This window comes from Octopus bimaculoides, chromosome 9 (genome assembly GCF_046866305.1).
Source record: "Octopus bimaculoides isolate indiv1 chromosome 9, ASM4686630v1, whole genome shotgun sequence".
In the NCBI taxonomy this organism is placed as follows: Eukaryota; Metazoa; Mollusca; class Cephalopoda; order Octopoda; family Octopodidae; genus Octopus; species Octopus bimaculoides.
The window spans coordinates 6,008,256-6,022,387 of record NC_142936.1 but is presented as its reverse complement, the minus strand read 5'-3'; the positions used below and the strand labels follow the sequence as shown (position 1 = coordinate 6,022,387).

The following is a 14,132-nucleotide window of genomic DNA, read 5'->3' as shown; positions in this document are numbered from 1 at the left end:
CCACTCCGCCCTTAGCACCTCCATCCACTACAAACACACAGACTCACACTCCTATCTCAACTTCTCCTCCTCCCACCCTAGACACACAAAACTTTCCATCCCCTATTCCCAATTCCTCCGTCTACGCAGACTTTGTAGCGACAGCCATGACTTTGAGACTCAGTCTAAACTCATGGCTCACCGCTTTAGCCTGCGTGGATATCCACCCACCACCATCCACACCGCCTTTGCCAGAGCACGTTCTGAGGACCGTGCATCTGCTCTCTCCCCCCAAACCCGCCCTGCCGTTTCCCGCCTCCCTTTTCCCCTCACCTACCATCCCACCACCCTACCCCTCCAACGCTCCATTCTCCGAGCTTTTCGGCGCCTCCAATCCGACCCCTCCACCTCCCACATCTTCCCTAATCGACCCCTCCCCTCCTTCAAACGAGTCCACAGCTTCTTCCCCAACCCAACCTCCCAACGTGGCTCGTTCCCTTGCTCCCGCCCACACTGCCGCACTTGCCCTTACCTCTCCAACACCACCCTCCTCACCAGCACCCATCACCGACTCTATCGCATCACCTGCACTTCTACCAACATCATCTATTGCCTCTCCTGCTCTCTCTGCCATTCTCTGTGCATCGGACAAACGGGGCGCTGCCTGGCCGACCGATTCGCGGAACACCTCCGAGACATCAACGTTGGCAATGACACCCCGGTGTCACGCCACTTCCGTTCTGCCGGCCACTCCTTGCAGAAACACCTGTCCGTGTTTGGATTGTCCATGCACAGGGGCCATCCGGACTCCCGTTTGCGCCGTGAACAGGGATTAATCTTCTCTCTTCGCTCCTCTGTGCCACATGGGCTCAACTCCCCTCCCCTCTTCATCTAACCCCCTCCCCCTGCCTCTCTCCCCCTCCCCCACTGCTCCGACTCCGACTTCTTTGTACGTCTCTTCACCTCTCTTCACTCCTACTTCTCTTCCCTCTTCTCTTCACTCCCACTTCTCTTCACCCCTACTCTTTCTCTCCTCTCTCTCACTCTCTTCTCTTGTACTCCCCCCTCTCTCACTCTTACTCTCTACACTCTTACTCTCTCACCCTTATTCTCTCACTTTTTCCCTCTCTCTCACTCTTACTCTCTCACTCTTACTCTCTCACCCTTACTCTCTCACTCTCTTCTCTCTTTCCCTCTCTCTCACTCTTTCTCTTCCTCTCTTTTCCCCCCATACCCACCTTCCCCCTCTCTTACATCCACCTTCCCCTTCATCGTCAACACCCCCTCATAAGCTCATCCCACCACACCCCAGCACACTCCTACTCTACCTTCCCACTCCACCCCATCCAATTCCTTACACCCACCACCCACCCTCTACCCCACCCTAAGCCTAACCCACACTCCACCCATGCCTTCCCCATCTCCCAACACCCTAACACACCAATACCCTCGCATCACACCACGCACACACTACAACTGACCAACTCCTTTCTCCCTTCCCCATTTTCACACTACATACGTCAAGATCACCATTCTATCTCCCACACACAGCCCCTCGTTCTTCGATCACCGTTTGTTATCTCCCCCTTTTCTTAGCTCTCCTGAAAAAAGAATTTCTAACTTCCGGTCAGCCATTATTATGATTGACCGTTGACTGAACACTATTCAATTTTTCTTTTTTCTTCATGTTTTTCTCCTTGTCTACGTATTCTTTCTGTTGAAGAGCGTAGCTCGAAACGTCAAAGACTTTCCGTATTCCCGAGCGTCATACTAATACATCCTTTTGTTGTTTACACCAGCTGTCCTCGTCTGTTGTTGTTTTTTCGTACATTCTTCCATATATATATGTATATATATAGGCACAGGAGTGGCTGTGTGGTAAGTAGCTTGCTAACCAACCACATGGTTCCAGGTTCAGTCCTACTGCGTGGCACCTTGGGCAAGTGTCTTCTACTAAAGCCTCGGGCTGACCAAAGCCTTGTGAGTGGATTTGGTAGATGGAAACTGAAAGAAGCCTGTCGTATATATACATATATATATATATGTGTGTGTGTGTGTGTGTATATGTTTGTGTGTGTGTGTCCCCCATCATCGCTTGACATCGATGCTGGTGTGTTTATGTACCCGTAAATTAGTGGTTCAGCATAAGAGACTGATAGAATAAGTACTAGGCTTACAAAGAATAAGTACTGGGGTCAATTTGCTTGACTAAGGGTGGTGCTCCAGCATGGCCACAATCAAAATGACTAAAATGAATAAAAGAATATATATATATATATATATATAAGGCTTTGATCATGCCAAGGTAGATGACACTTGTCCAGGGTGCCATGCAGTGGAACTGAACCTAAAAACATGTGGTTGGAAGACAACCCTCTTGACCACTCAGCCACACCTGTAACTCTATAGTGCTTTAATTAACCATTTACCTTTTAAACTGGCCAAATCAAGCCTAAATGTTTTACATGCTTTGTTCAAACAGGTCAGATTTGGTCTCTCATACCTACCCTACAATGTCATTCAAAAAATAAACAATGACATCATTGAAATCTTGAAGCTATGAGTTAATACATGATTAATTGAAAACAATATGAATAAATAAGCATTTCATTTGACAGAGCAATCTGGATGCTAAAGGGTTAACATAACGGGTTAACATAATAGAAGTAAAATGGGTTTTGGCAGGATTTGAACTCAGGATCCAAAAGTATGTAATGTAACTAAATATGATGTGACATTTGGTCTGGAACGCTACCAATTTTGCTGCTGTATTAAGAGGAATTTGTCTTCCATTGAATGAAAATATAGAATTGCCACCTTCCAACTTAGTTTGGCATGTTGTGTTTCAGTTATTTGATATTAGATATGTGATATTGTAGTAGCATGTGATATCTATGTTAGTATCAATGTTATAAATAGATGTGAATATATTTCTTCTGTGTTACTGACTTTCTCACCTTCCTTTTATAGAGAGTGAAAAAATTAATGATGCCCAGTTCTCAGGAGGCAGCTATCTCATGTACAAAAGTACACCTTTTGTCAAACGGTCAGTCCAGTGTAATTCTCTTCTCTCTCTTTCAGCATTTACTTCCTCTCTCTCTCTCTTCCTTCTCTCTCTCCCTTTCTCTTTCTTTTAAGATAACGACAGTCTAAAACAACATGGTTTTTTTTTTTCTTTTTAGGTAAAGCACCGGCCCAATTCTTTTTATTCTTGTTATTATTACTGGTGTCATACAAATGGCACCTGTGCCGGTGGCACGTAAAAGCATATATGGGCCTATATGGGCAACTCTTATACTATAGCCTCAGGCCAACTAAAGCCTAGTGAGTGGATTTGATAGACTGAAACTGAAAGAAGCCCATAATACATATGTGTGTGTGTGTGTGAATGTATGTATTTGTGTCTGTGTTTACAACCCCGTAACTTAGTGGTTTGGCAAAAGCGACCAATAGAATAAGTATAAAGCTTATAAAGAATAAGTCCTGGGTTTGATTAAAGGCAGTGCTCCAGCATGGTCGCATTTGAATGACTGAAACAAGGAAAAAAATATATATATATATATGTACATGTGTGTGTGTACAACAGGCTTCTTTCAGCTTCTGTCAACCAAATTCATTGACAAGGCTTTGGTCAGCCCCAGGCTATAATATGAGACACTTGCCCAAGGTGCAACATAGTCAGACATGGTGTGCCAAAGGTCAGATTTCAAAGTGATAACAGAGCAATGTGAAATGTAGTGTTTTACTAGAGAACACAATCCGCCAGCCATTCCAGAAATTGAAACCAGGATCTTCAGCTCACGAGTCCAATAACCCTGACCACCAGGCCACATATCTTCACTCATCTACATGCATCGAATCAATAAACCACCGAGTGATCAGCGATAAGCTATACATAGTAACATTTAAGTAAAAGATAGGCAGATATTTCACTGTCTGCTTCTGCTGTGCACTGCATGTATTCCTTGTGATATAATAATTTCTATACAAAGAGCAACCTTCTTTGATGTTTGAAGGCAATTGTTGTCATAAAGAGAAAATCATTGCTCTAATGAGCCAGTGACATAATACACAATACTGGTGGAGTTGCCCCTTGTTATGTCAGTTTAGATTCTCTTACAGAACCAATTAATCTTCTCTGTCTCTCTAGCTGTTGCGGCTCTTTTAACCCTGAGCTCAGAAACAAAGTTAGGGGCTGTTAAAGATGGTTGTCTCCAGTGCAATCATCTAAAAAAGATAATTGCCAATCAAGTTGTTATATTTATTAGTCTCATTGTCTTCTGCTTCCTTTCAATGTAATACCAACAAAACAGAAATGGCACAACTGAAAACATTTGATCTGGCAAATACATCAACAGTGGTCATTTCTCAAACTGGTGTCTTTTCCAGATTCTTTAGAAACAACAGTGAAAGCACATGACCTAGTAGTTGGGATGTTGCACTCTGTTATAATGTAGATCCTGGTCCACTTGTATGTTGTTGTCAGCATTGTGATATTCTTCTTACCGCTGTTATGTTGTGGTGGTATTCTGTATCTTATTATCTTTGACTCATCTATTATGCTATCGCTAAGAGCTGTACAAGACAATGACCTTGAAATGTCTACCTTGACGGTAACTTGAACCCGTATGTATCACATAACTGACTGACTCCAACTGAGAAACTCATACAACGACTCTACTACTACTGACCTCCTACAACGACTGACTTTATAGAAACCATTATTATTATTATGTAATTCCCTCATGTCTGCAATTCACGTCTTATGTCTGTTATTTTCAGAACCCGTGGCAACAAGATCGACATCCAGATGTGGGTGAAACCAGAGAAAAGGGATGGCCTGCTCTTCTGGGTGGGCAAAGAACAGAGGTCAGCATTCAGTGACTACTTAGCCATTGGCTTCGTTGAATCCATCCTGCAGTTCCGCTACAATCTTGGCAGTGGTGAAGTCATCATTTCTTACAATGCAACAAACTTCTTCGATGGCAGTTGGCACTTTGTCCGAGTTCAGAGGTAAGGCCTCACTATAAAGATGATGTGTGGATATGCCTGAGTGCATGAGTGAGTGTAAGCTCAAGTGCATGTATGTGTGTGTGTGTGAGGTTGGGTGGTTGTGTGTGAGGTTGTGTGTGTGTGTAAGGTTGTGTATGTGCATGTGCATGTGAGAATGAGCAAGTGACTGAGAGAGAGAGTCTGTGTGTGTGTGTATAAAAGTGTGAGTGAGTGAAGGTGCATGGCTCTACTACTACTGACCTCCTACAACGACTGACTGTCTGACTTTATAGTGGCTGGATCATACCACTTTGCCATGTGGGAAGGGGCGTACCATTTCACTACACCACACTCACAATCTCGAGGATCGTGGTTTCAATTCTCAGAGCTGGAGTTGTATTGTGTTCTTGAGCAATTCATATAGTCATGAGTTCAGTTCCCAATGGCACATTGTCTCCCCAAGTAGGACCCTTTATTTCACATTGCCCCAGTCCACTCAGCTGGCAAAAATGAGTAACTTTACGACAGACTGGCATCCCGTCCAGGTGGGGAGTCTATATACGCCATGCAAACCGCAAAACCGGGCCCTTATAAGTCAGTATGACTCAACAAGATAACTTTACATTTGTTTTTGTTTTTTTGTTACATGTCACATGGTCACAGTAGACGAGGAAGTATCTCGCAGAGATGGGGACCAACTGGGACACCACTTGGCGGGTTGCACAAGATGACACAAGCAGTGAATGCAGCAACATGCAGCAGTGGCACATGTTGCCATACCTGACCTGGCATGATATCTTTAAAATCTATGCTGTTGAATTTATTTTCTTGAAAAACTTCATTATAAGAAAGCAACTACCAAAAGCTAGCTACAGACTGTGTAAAAGTGCAAGGGGGATCTCTGTAGTATTATTATTATTATTATTATTGTTATGTTGAAGATTTTTTGCAATGTTGTGAAAGCTAAAAATATAAAAATTGAAGTCTACATACATATATATATATATTTTTTGTAATGTTGTGAAAGCTAAAAATTGAAGTCTACATTCATACATACATATACATGTGTGTGTGTGTGTAAAGATAACCAATTTTGTTTCCCTTGTAAAGATGTGTGTGTTTGTGTAAGAGAGAGAGAGTGTATGTATGTGTAGAATGTAAGTTCAAGCTTAAAATAACTCTACTAATTTTGTGTGTGTATTGTGTGTATTGTGTGCATGCATGTACGCGTGAGTTGGAGCATGTGTATACGTATGTTAGTAAAATATATATTTATCTAAAGAATCTCGAGTTTGAATTGTATTTTTGTGTTGTTTTAAAGACATAAATTGCTCTTACCATTAGAATTACAATTAAAAGATGCTGGAAGCTTATCTTTAAATCTCTCAGTTATGCCAAATATTGGAATATTGACATGAAAAAATAAAACAAAAACAAAGAAGTATTTTTTTTATATTTTTTTTTTACTTTGTCTTAAACTATTTCTATCAATTTTCATTGCAGGGATAAACAAGATGGTTACTTGTTGGTTGATAACCAGTTTGTTTTCGAAGGAAGTTCACCTGGAACCTTCAGTTCATTAAACACGGATAAAAAAATCTATATCGGTAAAGTTCTTTACATTGTCTCTTTGGTATCTCTGTTACAGAGAAGGTGTTTTTTTATTTTTTTTTTTGTTTTGGCAGCGAACAGTAAATGTTTTTACTTAATCTTATGAAATATTGTTAATCCATTGCTGAACAAAATCCTTCATTAGCAGTCATTGTTGTTATCATTATCAAAATCATCATCATCATTATCATCGGCGTCGTCATCATTTAACATTCATTTTTCCATGCTGGCATGGGTTGGATGGTTTGGCAAGATCTAGCAAGTTACAAGGCTGTGTTGAGTGCCAGTGTCACCGTTGGCATGTTTTATATGGTTGGACACCCTTAGTAACCATTTTATATTTTTGGCATCCTTGGTACAAGTGAGGTCACTGAATAAGTTACTTGACAAAAAAGAACAGAAAATGGAAAAAGCTGTCCAGACTAAGTGTATGGAGGGAATATTTGATAGGGGGTGGTGGCTTTCATGCCAGGTGCTTAAAGGCTGAAGTATGACAGAGGGACAAGCAGAGATGTCTTACTGTCATACAGATAGTTACATGGCTACCCCACATAAGGGTGAGTACCTGGGAAAAAGATAAAGACGGGAGTGATGGAGTAACTGAGGGGAGAAGATGTGTGCCAGGCGAGAGGGTTAGAGTATGACAGAGATGGTCATCTTAATGTATAAGGGATACTTGGATACCCCAGGAGGACAAAGAAGGAGAAGAAAAGTGGGAGAGAGTTAGGGATACAGAGTGAGATTGAGAGAGAGAGAAATAGAATATACAATCTAATACTATGTATTATCCTAATTCATTTGTAGCCTTTCCCAATTTAACTTTATTAATTAACATTATTTACATTTGACGGATATTTGTCCTCATCTTGTTTGTTGTTAACACAACGTTTCGGCTAATACACCAGCCTTCATCAGGTGTCTTGGGGAAATTTTAAACCTGGGTTCTCATTCCTAAGGTATTTTTCAATGTTGTTGTTGTTGTTATTATTATTATTCAGGTCACATTTGTCTGGTGTACATAAATTAGACACCAATGGTTTTTCTTCTGTAAGGAAGAAGATATACATTTATCATAGCTATTCAGTGTGATAGTTATATGGCATGATACAAATTAATGACCAGGAACTTGTCTATAGACTGAACAAGTCGGAATTGGTATGCTGTCAATGAACTAGAAATTAAGACAAGAGTTTCATAGTTGCTACACTGTTATTATTATTTCTTAATTCTTTCACTATCAAATGGTGTAAATCATGCCAAATAGTAACAGGAAACAAATAAGGTAGAAGAAATTTTGGCTCACATCAGCAGCAAAGTTCATGCATTTACTTACATACACACACACATTATATATGTATGTATGATGAAGGCACATGGCTCAGTGGTTAAAGCGTCAGGCTTACAATCATGAGGTAGTGAGTTCGATCCCCAGACCATGCTGTGTGTTGTGTTCTTGAGCAAGACTCTTTATTTCACATTCCTCCTGTTCGTTCAGCTGTAGAAATAAGTTGCAATGTCACTGGTGCCAAGCTTTATTGGCTTTCACCTTGCCTTTGGTTAAAATTGGTGATGTGTAGAAAAGAGGCTGGTATGCATGGATGGACTGCTTGTCTTCCATAAATAACCTTGCCTGGACTTGTCCCTCGGGGGGGACCATTCTAGGTGCAATCCCATGGTCATTCATGACCCTTCTCTTTATGTATCATCATCATCGTTTAACATCCACCTTCCATGCTGGCATTAGTTGGACCATTTGACCAGAGCTGGTCATGTAGAAGACTGCACCAGACTTCTGTGTCTGTTTTGGCAAGGTTTTTATGGGTGGATGCCCTTCCAAACACCAACCACTCAGCAGAGTATGCATGTGTGTGTGAATGGATGGATGGATGTGTGATGCACAGCATAGTATAAATCAGAAGAACTAAAAGAAATTTTAAAATTACAAAGCTTTAGTGTGAGTTAAATAAGAATATAAATGCACTCTTTCTGTGCTATTGATGGGTTGAAGACAGAGTGAGGGAGTTTCCTGGTGGACTTTTCCAAGATTTAATGTAGTGTGTGTGTGGGTGTCTGTATCAAACCACCCTCATCACTCTACCTGTACCCCCAACCACCTATCATTTCTCCACTCATTTCAGGCATCTCTCATCTCTTCACCACATGTGATGCTTTCCAGCAACAAGGCATCCTCAACAACCACCACCACCAGAGCCCTCATCATTCTTTTTGCCTCTAGGTCCATGTACAAGAGACTGTACTGAACTGTTTACACCCAAAACCCTTGACTCCCTGCCAGTCATTACTCACTCTCCCCTGGACTGCTTCTGTTGTCACCCATCAGCTGCTGTTATTTCTGTCTACCTTTGGTATTGGCCATCACTGTCTCCATCACCCTCACGTTCTGGGTTTTTATTGTTCCCCATCTTGATCATATTACCCAACTCCCATAAGCCCTCCCTGCTTACATTCTACAGCAGTGATTCTCAACAAGGAATCTATATAACCCCTGGGAGGAGGCGGGGTCCATATAAGATTTGAGTGGGGTAGGATCCGTTCATGCTAAATAGTAAATCGAGGACCCACAGTTGTATATTAGAGCTTCCCAAAAGAGTTTGCCTTTGATATATATATTCATTCTTTCCACCAAATTCATTCACAACACATTGGCCAGATCAGCGCTCTAGTAAAAGACATTTGCCCACAGTGCTGTGGAATGAGGCTCAACCTGAAACCACATGGTTGATTGAAAAGTGAGTTTCTTAAACACAATGTCATTCTTGAGCTGTCTGATATTAAGCATCAGTTGCAAATCTTTTACACATGACACAGAACTCCTGGAAGAGGTAAGCTGTCCCAGTATGAAAGCTCATCTCACCAAATACTATCTGTAATGAGTTGTTTCTTGCAGGGTGGGGGTATGTAACTCCTTACTCGACTTCGGGGGTCGAGTGGACATTGCGCCTCATTTTTGTGGAGGAGCAATGGCCCAGTCGTTAGGGTAGCAGACTCACGGTCATAGGATTGCGGTTTCGATTCCCAGACCGGGCTTTGTGAGTGTTTATTGAGTGTAAATACCTAAAGCTCCATGAGGCTCCGGCAGGGGATGGTGGCAAACCCTGCTGTACTCTTTCACCACAACTTTCTCTCACTCTTTTTTCCTGTTTTCTGTTGTACCTGTAATTCAAAGGGGCCAGCCTTGTCACACTCTGTCACGCTGAATCTCCGTGCGAACTACGTTAAGGGCACACGTGTCTGGAGTGGTCAGCCACTTGCACGTTAATTTCACGAGCAGGCTGTTCCGTTGATCGGATCGACTGGAACCCTCGGCGTCGTAAGCGACGGAGTGCCAACAACATGTCACTCCATAGCTCATACACTACAAATGATCACAATGTCTGGGATACAAAGATCTGGTGGCCTTCTTCAGGTTTAAAAGATGATGAATGAAACCTGATGCTTTCCAGCAGGCAGCCAGTCAAAATTAATTCTAAATAGAATAGAAAAAAATGAAAATACATGCCTGTGTGGTAAGGAGTTTCATGTACTTCCCAACCACATGGTTCTGGGTTCAGTCCCACTGCATGATACCTTCGGCAAGTGTCTATCATTATAGCCTTCGGCTGACCAAAGCTTTGTGAATGGATTTGGTAGACAGAAACTGAAAGAAGGCAGCGAGCTGGCAGAAACGTTAGCACACCAGGTGAAATGTTTAGTGGTATGTCATCTGCCATTACGTTCTGATTTCAATTCCGCCGAAGTCGACTTGACCTTTCATCCTTTCGGGGTCAATAAATTAAGTACCAGTTATGCACTAGGATCAATGTAATCGACTTAATCCCTTTGTCTGTCCTTGTTTCTCCCCCTCTATGTTTAGACTTAATCCCTTTGTCTGTTCTTGTTTCTCCCCTCTATGTTTAGCCCCTTGTGGGCAATAAAGAAATAAGAAACTGAAAGAAGCCCATCGTTTGATAACTGGTGTTGGTCTGTTTATGTCCCTGTAAGTTAGCAGTTCAGTAAAAAAAAAAAAGACCAATAGAACATGCACCAGACTTTTAAAAAATAAGTACTAAGGTCGATTCATTCAAGTAAAAGATTCTTGAATGTGCTGCCCCAGTATGGCCACAGTCTAACGACTGAAGCACATGCATGTATGTATGTCAGTTTGTACATACTTCCCTTTCGCTTCACACGCTTGTGTAGCGACTGCAAATAAAAGGTCTCCTCGTACACTTGCAACACACCATTATAGCACAGTCCAGGCATGTCTTGACATGTTGGTGTTCTGTAGACAAAAGCTTCACTACTCAAATAAATGGTGTCATTTATTTTCAATTCTCTCTAAAAGTATATCTGAACTTCTTGTGAATGAACAGGCTTATGGATTATTACTTTCTAAGGAAACCTGCTTGGATTGGCATCAGGAAAAAATCTAGTGGTAGAGAACTAATGTGATATAGTCATGTCTGATCCATGTCAGGTGGAAAAGTAGTCATTAGAACCAATGATGATGAAAGAGAGACACAGGTATGAATGTAGAGGTGCTTGTTTGTGTGCATGCAGTGTACATGGGCACAGGCAAGAGTTTCAAAACTACTCAATGCTTAAGGGCAAGAATTATTTATACATATATATATATATATATATATATATATATATATACCTATATACTCTCTTTCTCTCTTTTATATATATATATATACATATATATTTATACACACACACACACATATATATATATATATATATATTTGTATATATATATATATATATATATATACACATATACATACATGTATATATATATATATATATACACATATATATATATATACACATATATATATACATGTATATATATATATATATATATATATACACATATATATATACACACACATATATATATATACACATATATATATATACACATATATATATATACACATATATATATACACATATATATACACACATATATATACATGTATATATACACATATATATACATAAATATATACACACATATGCATTGTGGAAAGGTTGATAAGGATGGAGAGGAGGAAAAGGAAAAGGAAAAAACACCCGGAAGTCTCTCTGACCCAGTGGCTCCTCAAAAGAATGGATCACCCACTCCTATGAACAACCAGGCAGAAAAGGATAGTGGAGCCAAGGAAGCAGCAAATAGAAGCCCCTCTGTGCCAGTGGTCCTACAAAGGAAAGGAGCCCTCACCCCAATAGATAACCAGTGGAAAATAGTATCCACAAGAAAAGGAAGAACAAAAAGTAGAAAATCGCAAGGTGGATCCAATGCCATCCAAGACACCAAAGGAAAGAAGAAATTTGGAAGGCACCCAAAAACTTGCAAATCTTACCTGCAAGGCAAATGTTGGCATGGGGAAGACGGCAAAATCTGCCGGTTTGCCCACCCGACACCTCGCCAAAACTACAAAGGTTTAAAGGATAAAAACTTCCCTGAGGAAAGACGACAGATGTCCCCAAGGAGAAAATCCAAGGACGTGCGCTCTTCAGAAATCTTACGCAACGCAGCAGCTGAGCAAGAGTCTTTTTTGTGCATGGCGCAAAAGATTATGCAGCAGCTGACGTGGCTACGCCAAGCACAGACGAGGAACCTTGCCCCCCACTGCGCAACACCACCACAGCCAACAGACATGGGATGGCCTCCCCTAACGCCTGCACAGGCATCACGCCAATATTTTTACTAAATATTGGGGGCCTGTTGCATAATAATAATAAAAGCAAAATTTCTTTCCTGAGAGACCTTGCTGCATGCAATCAAGCCCTATGCATAGCACTAAGGAAACTCACCTCAGCCCTGATATAGAGGATGCAGAAGTACACGTACTAAAATATGTCATACTGCGAACAGACAGAAGGGAAAGGAGCCATGGTGGAGTTGCTGTATACATCCGTGACGACCTCACACCCCAGGTCTTACTGTCATACTCAAATTCGGTATGCGAGACCCTAGTTGTATACATAAGACAACATAATATAGTCACATGCAATGCATATTGCCCACCGGATGCTCCAAACCACATAGGCAAATTTGAAGATTGCCTCACTAGAATTAAAGAAATCCTCATGAAGCTGGAACACCATGTGACCATATTTCTTATGGGTGATTTCAACTTCCCCAACGTCAAATGGCCCGAAGGTCTCATCGCAAGCAAGCACAGGTGGAATGCCTGCTCAACTTCACCAATGCCCTATTCATGGAGCAAACCATTCTCAGACCAACTAGAGCGAATAACATTCTAGATCTCTGCTTCACAAACAATACGGACATCATTCATGATGTGAAAGTGACGCAGACATTAGTTTCGGATCACAACATAATAGAGCTGTCTATGTTTGGGCCAAAAGAAACCAGAGACATACAGCCTAAAGGAAGCACCGAAAATCTCTCCAATCTGAACTTCCACAAAGCGGACTGGAAATCGATTCAGAAAGAGATCCTCAGAGAGGATTGGCCAAAATGTCTCTCCACACCAGACATTGACATGAAACTAGAATGTTTCATGTCTATTGTGCAAGCCATAAGCCAGAAATATGTCCCAGAGCACAAGGCCAAAACAAATAGGAACAAGATTCCAAGGGAGAGGAAGATCCTCATGAGACGATGGACAAAAGTTGCAAATCGACTCAACCAGCATCCCAAGAATGGCCAAAGGTTCCGCCTAAAAACGACACTGATGGAGATCAAAAAAAGGCTGCAACAATCCTATGTGAAGGAGAGAGCAGACAAAGAAGCCTGGGTTATAAAAAACATTAAGTCAAACCCAAAGGTCTTCTTTCATTACGCAAAAGAAACAGCCTCAGTACGCTGCAAGATTGGACCCCTCTTCGAAAACGATGGCTCCCTCACAGACAGTCCAACTAGGATCAGTGAGGTATATATATATATATATGTATATATATACAATATATTTATATATATATATATATATATAATATATATACCGCAGTAAGCACATGAAATGTGCAACAAGGTGGAAGAAAGAGTACTCAAATACCAGAGGTAGAGTAATATGCTTTATTTAAAAGCAGCAGAAATATAACAAAAAACTGTTACTCGCAGTTTGATGTTCCCGTTCATCGGACAGTTCTGTTAGATAAACTGTCCGATGAACAGGAACGTGAAACTCCGAGTAACAGTTTTTTTTGTTATATTTCGCTGCTTTTAAATAAAGTATATATACATATTTATATATATGTATATAAAGCAGCCCGTCGTATATATATATATATGTGTGGGTGACTGTGTTCCTTCATAACCACCTCGTCACAATCACTGTTGTTTTAGTTACGTTTCCGTAACTTAAAAGCTCGAGATAAGTGATTGATAGAATAAGTACCAGGCTTTTAAAAAAGATAACTTATGAGTTCAATTTCAAGGTGGTGCTACAAACAAGTAAAATGTTAAAACGATGCGTGTGTGTATATCAAACAGCGCTTTGCGAGTAAATTTTAGCTGTAAACAGAGTGGTTTCCCTTGACAAGAGTAATTTGGGTGTTCAAAGTTACCTCCC

At 41.0% G+C, this 14,132-nt stretch overlaps 1 protein-coding gene across 1 annotated transcript in view; it reads left to right on the top strand.

Annotated features, from left to right (window-relative positions):
• The window catches only part of LOC106875003 (pikachurin), a 474,529-nt gene that overhangs the window by 459,050 nt on the left and 1,347 nt on the right, over window positions 1-14,132 (top strand). Inside the window, exons 11-13 of the mRNA XM_052970397.2 lie at window positions 2,950-3,025; window positions 4,762-4,992; window positions 6,475-6,578. Coding sequence (XP_052826357.1) covers window positions 2,950-3,025; window positions 4,762-4,992; window positions 6,475-6,578 — 411 coding nt within the window. The remainder of the gene's footprint in view (window positions 1-2,949; window positions 3,026-4,761; window positions 4,993-6,474; window positions 6,579-14,132) is intronic.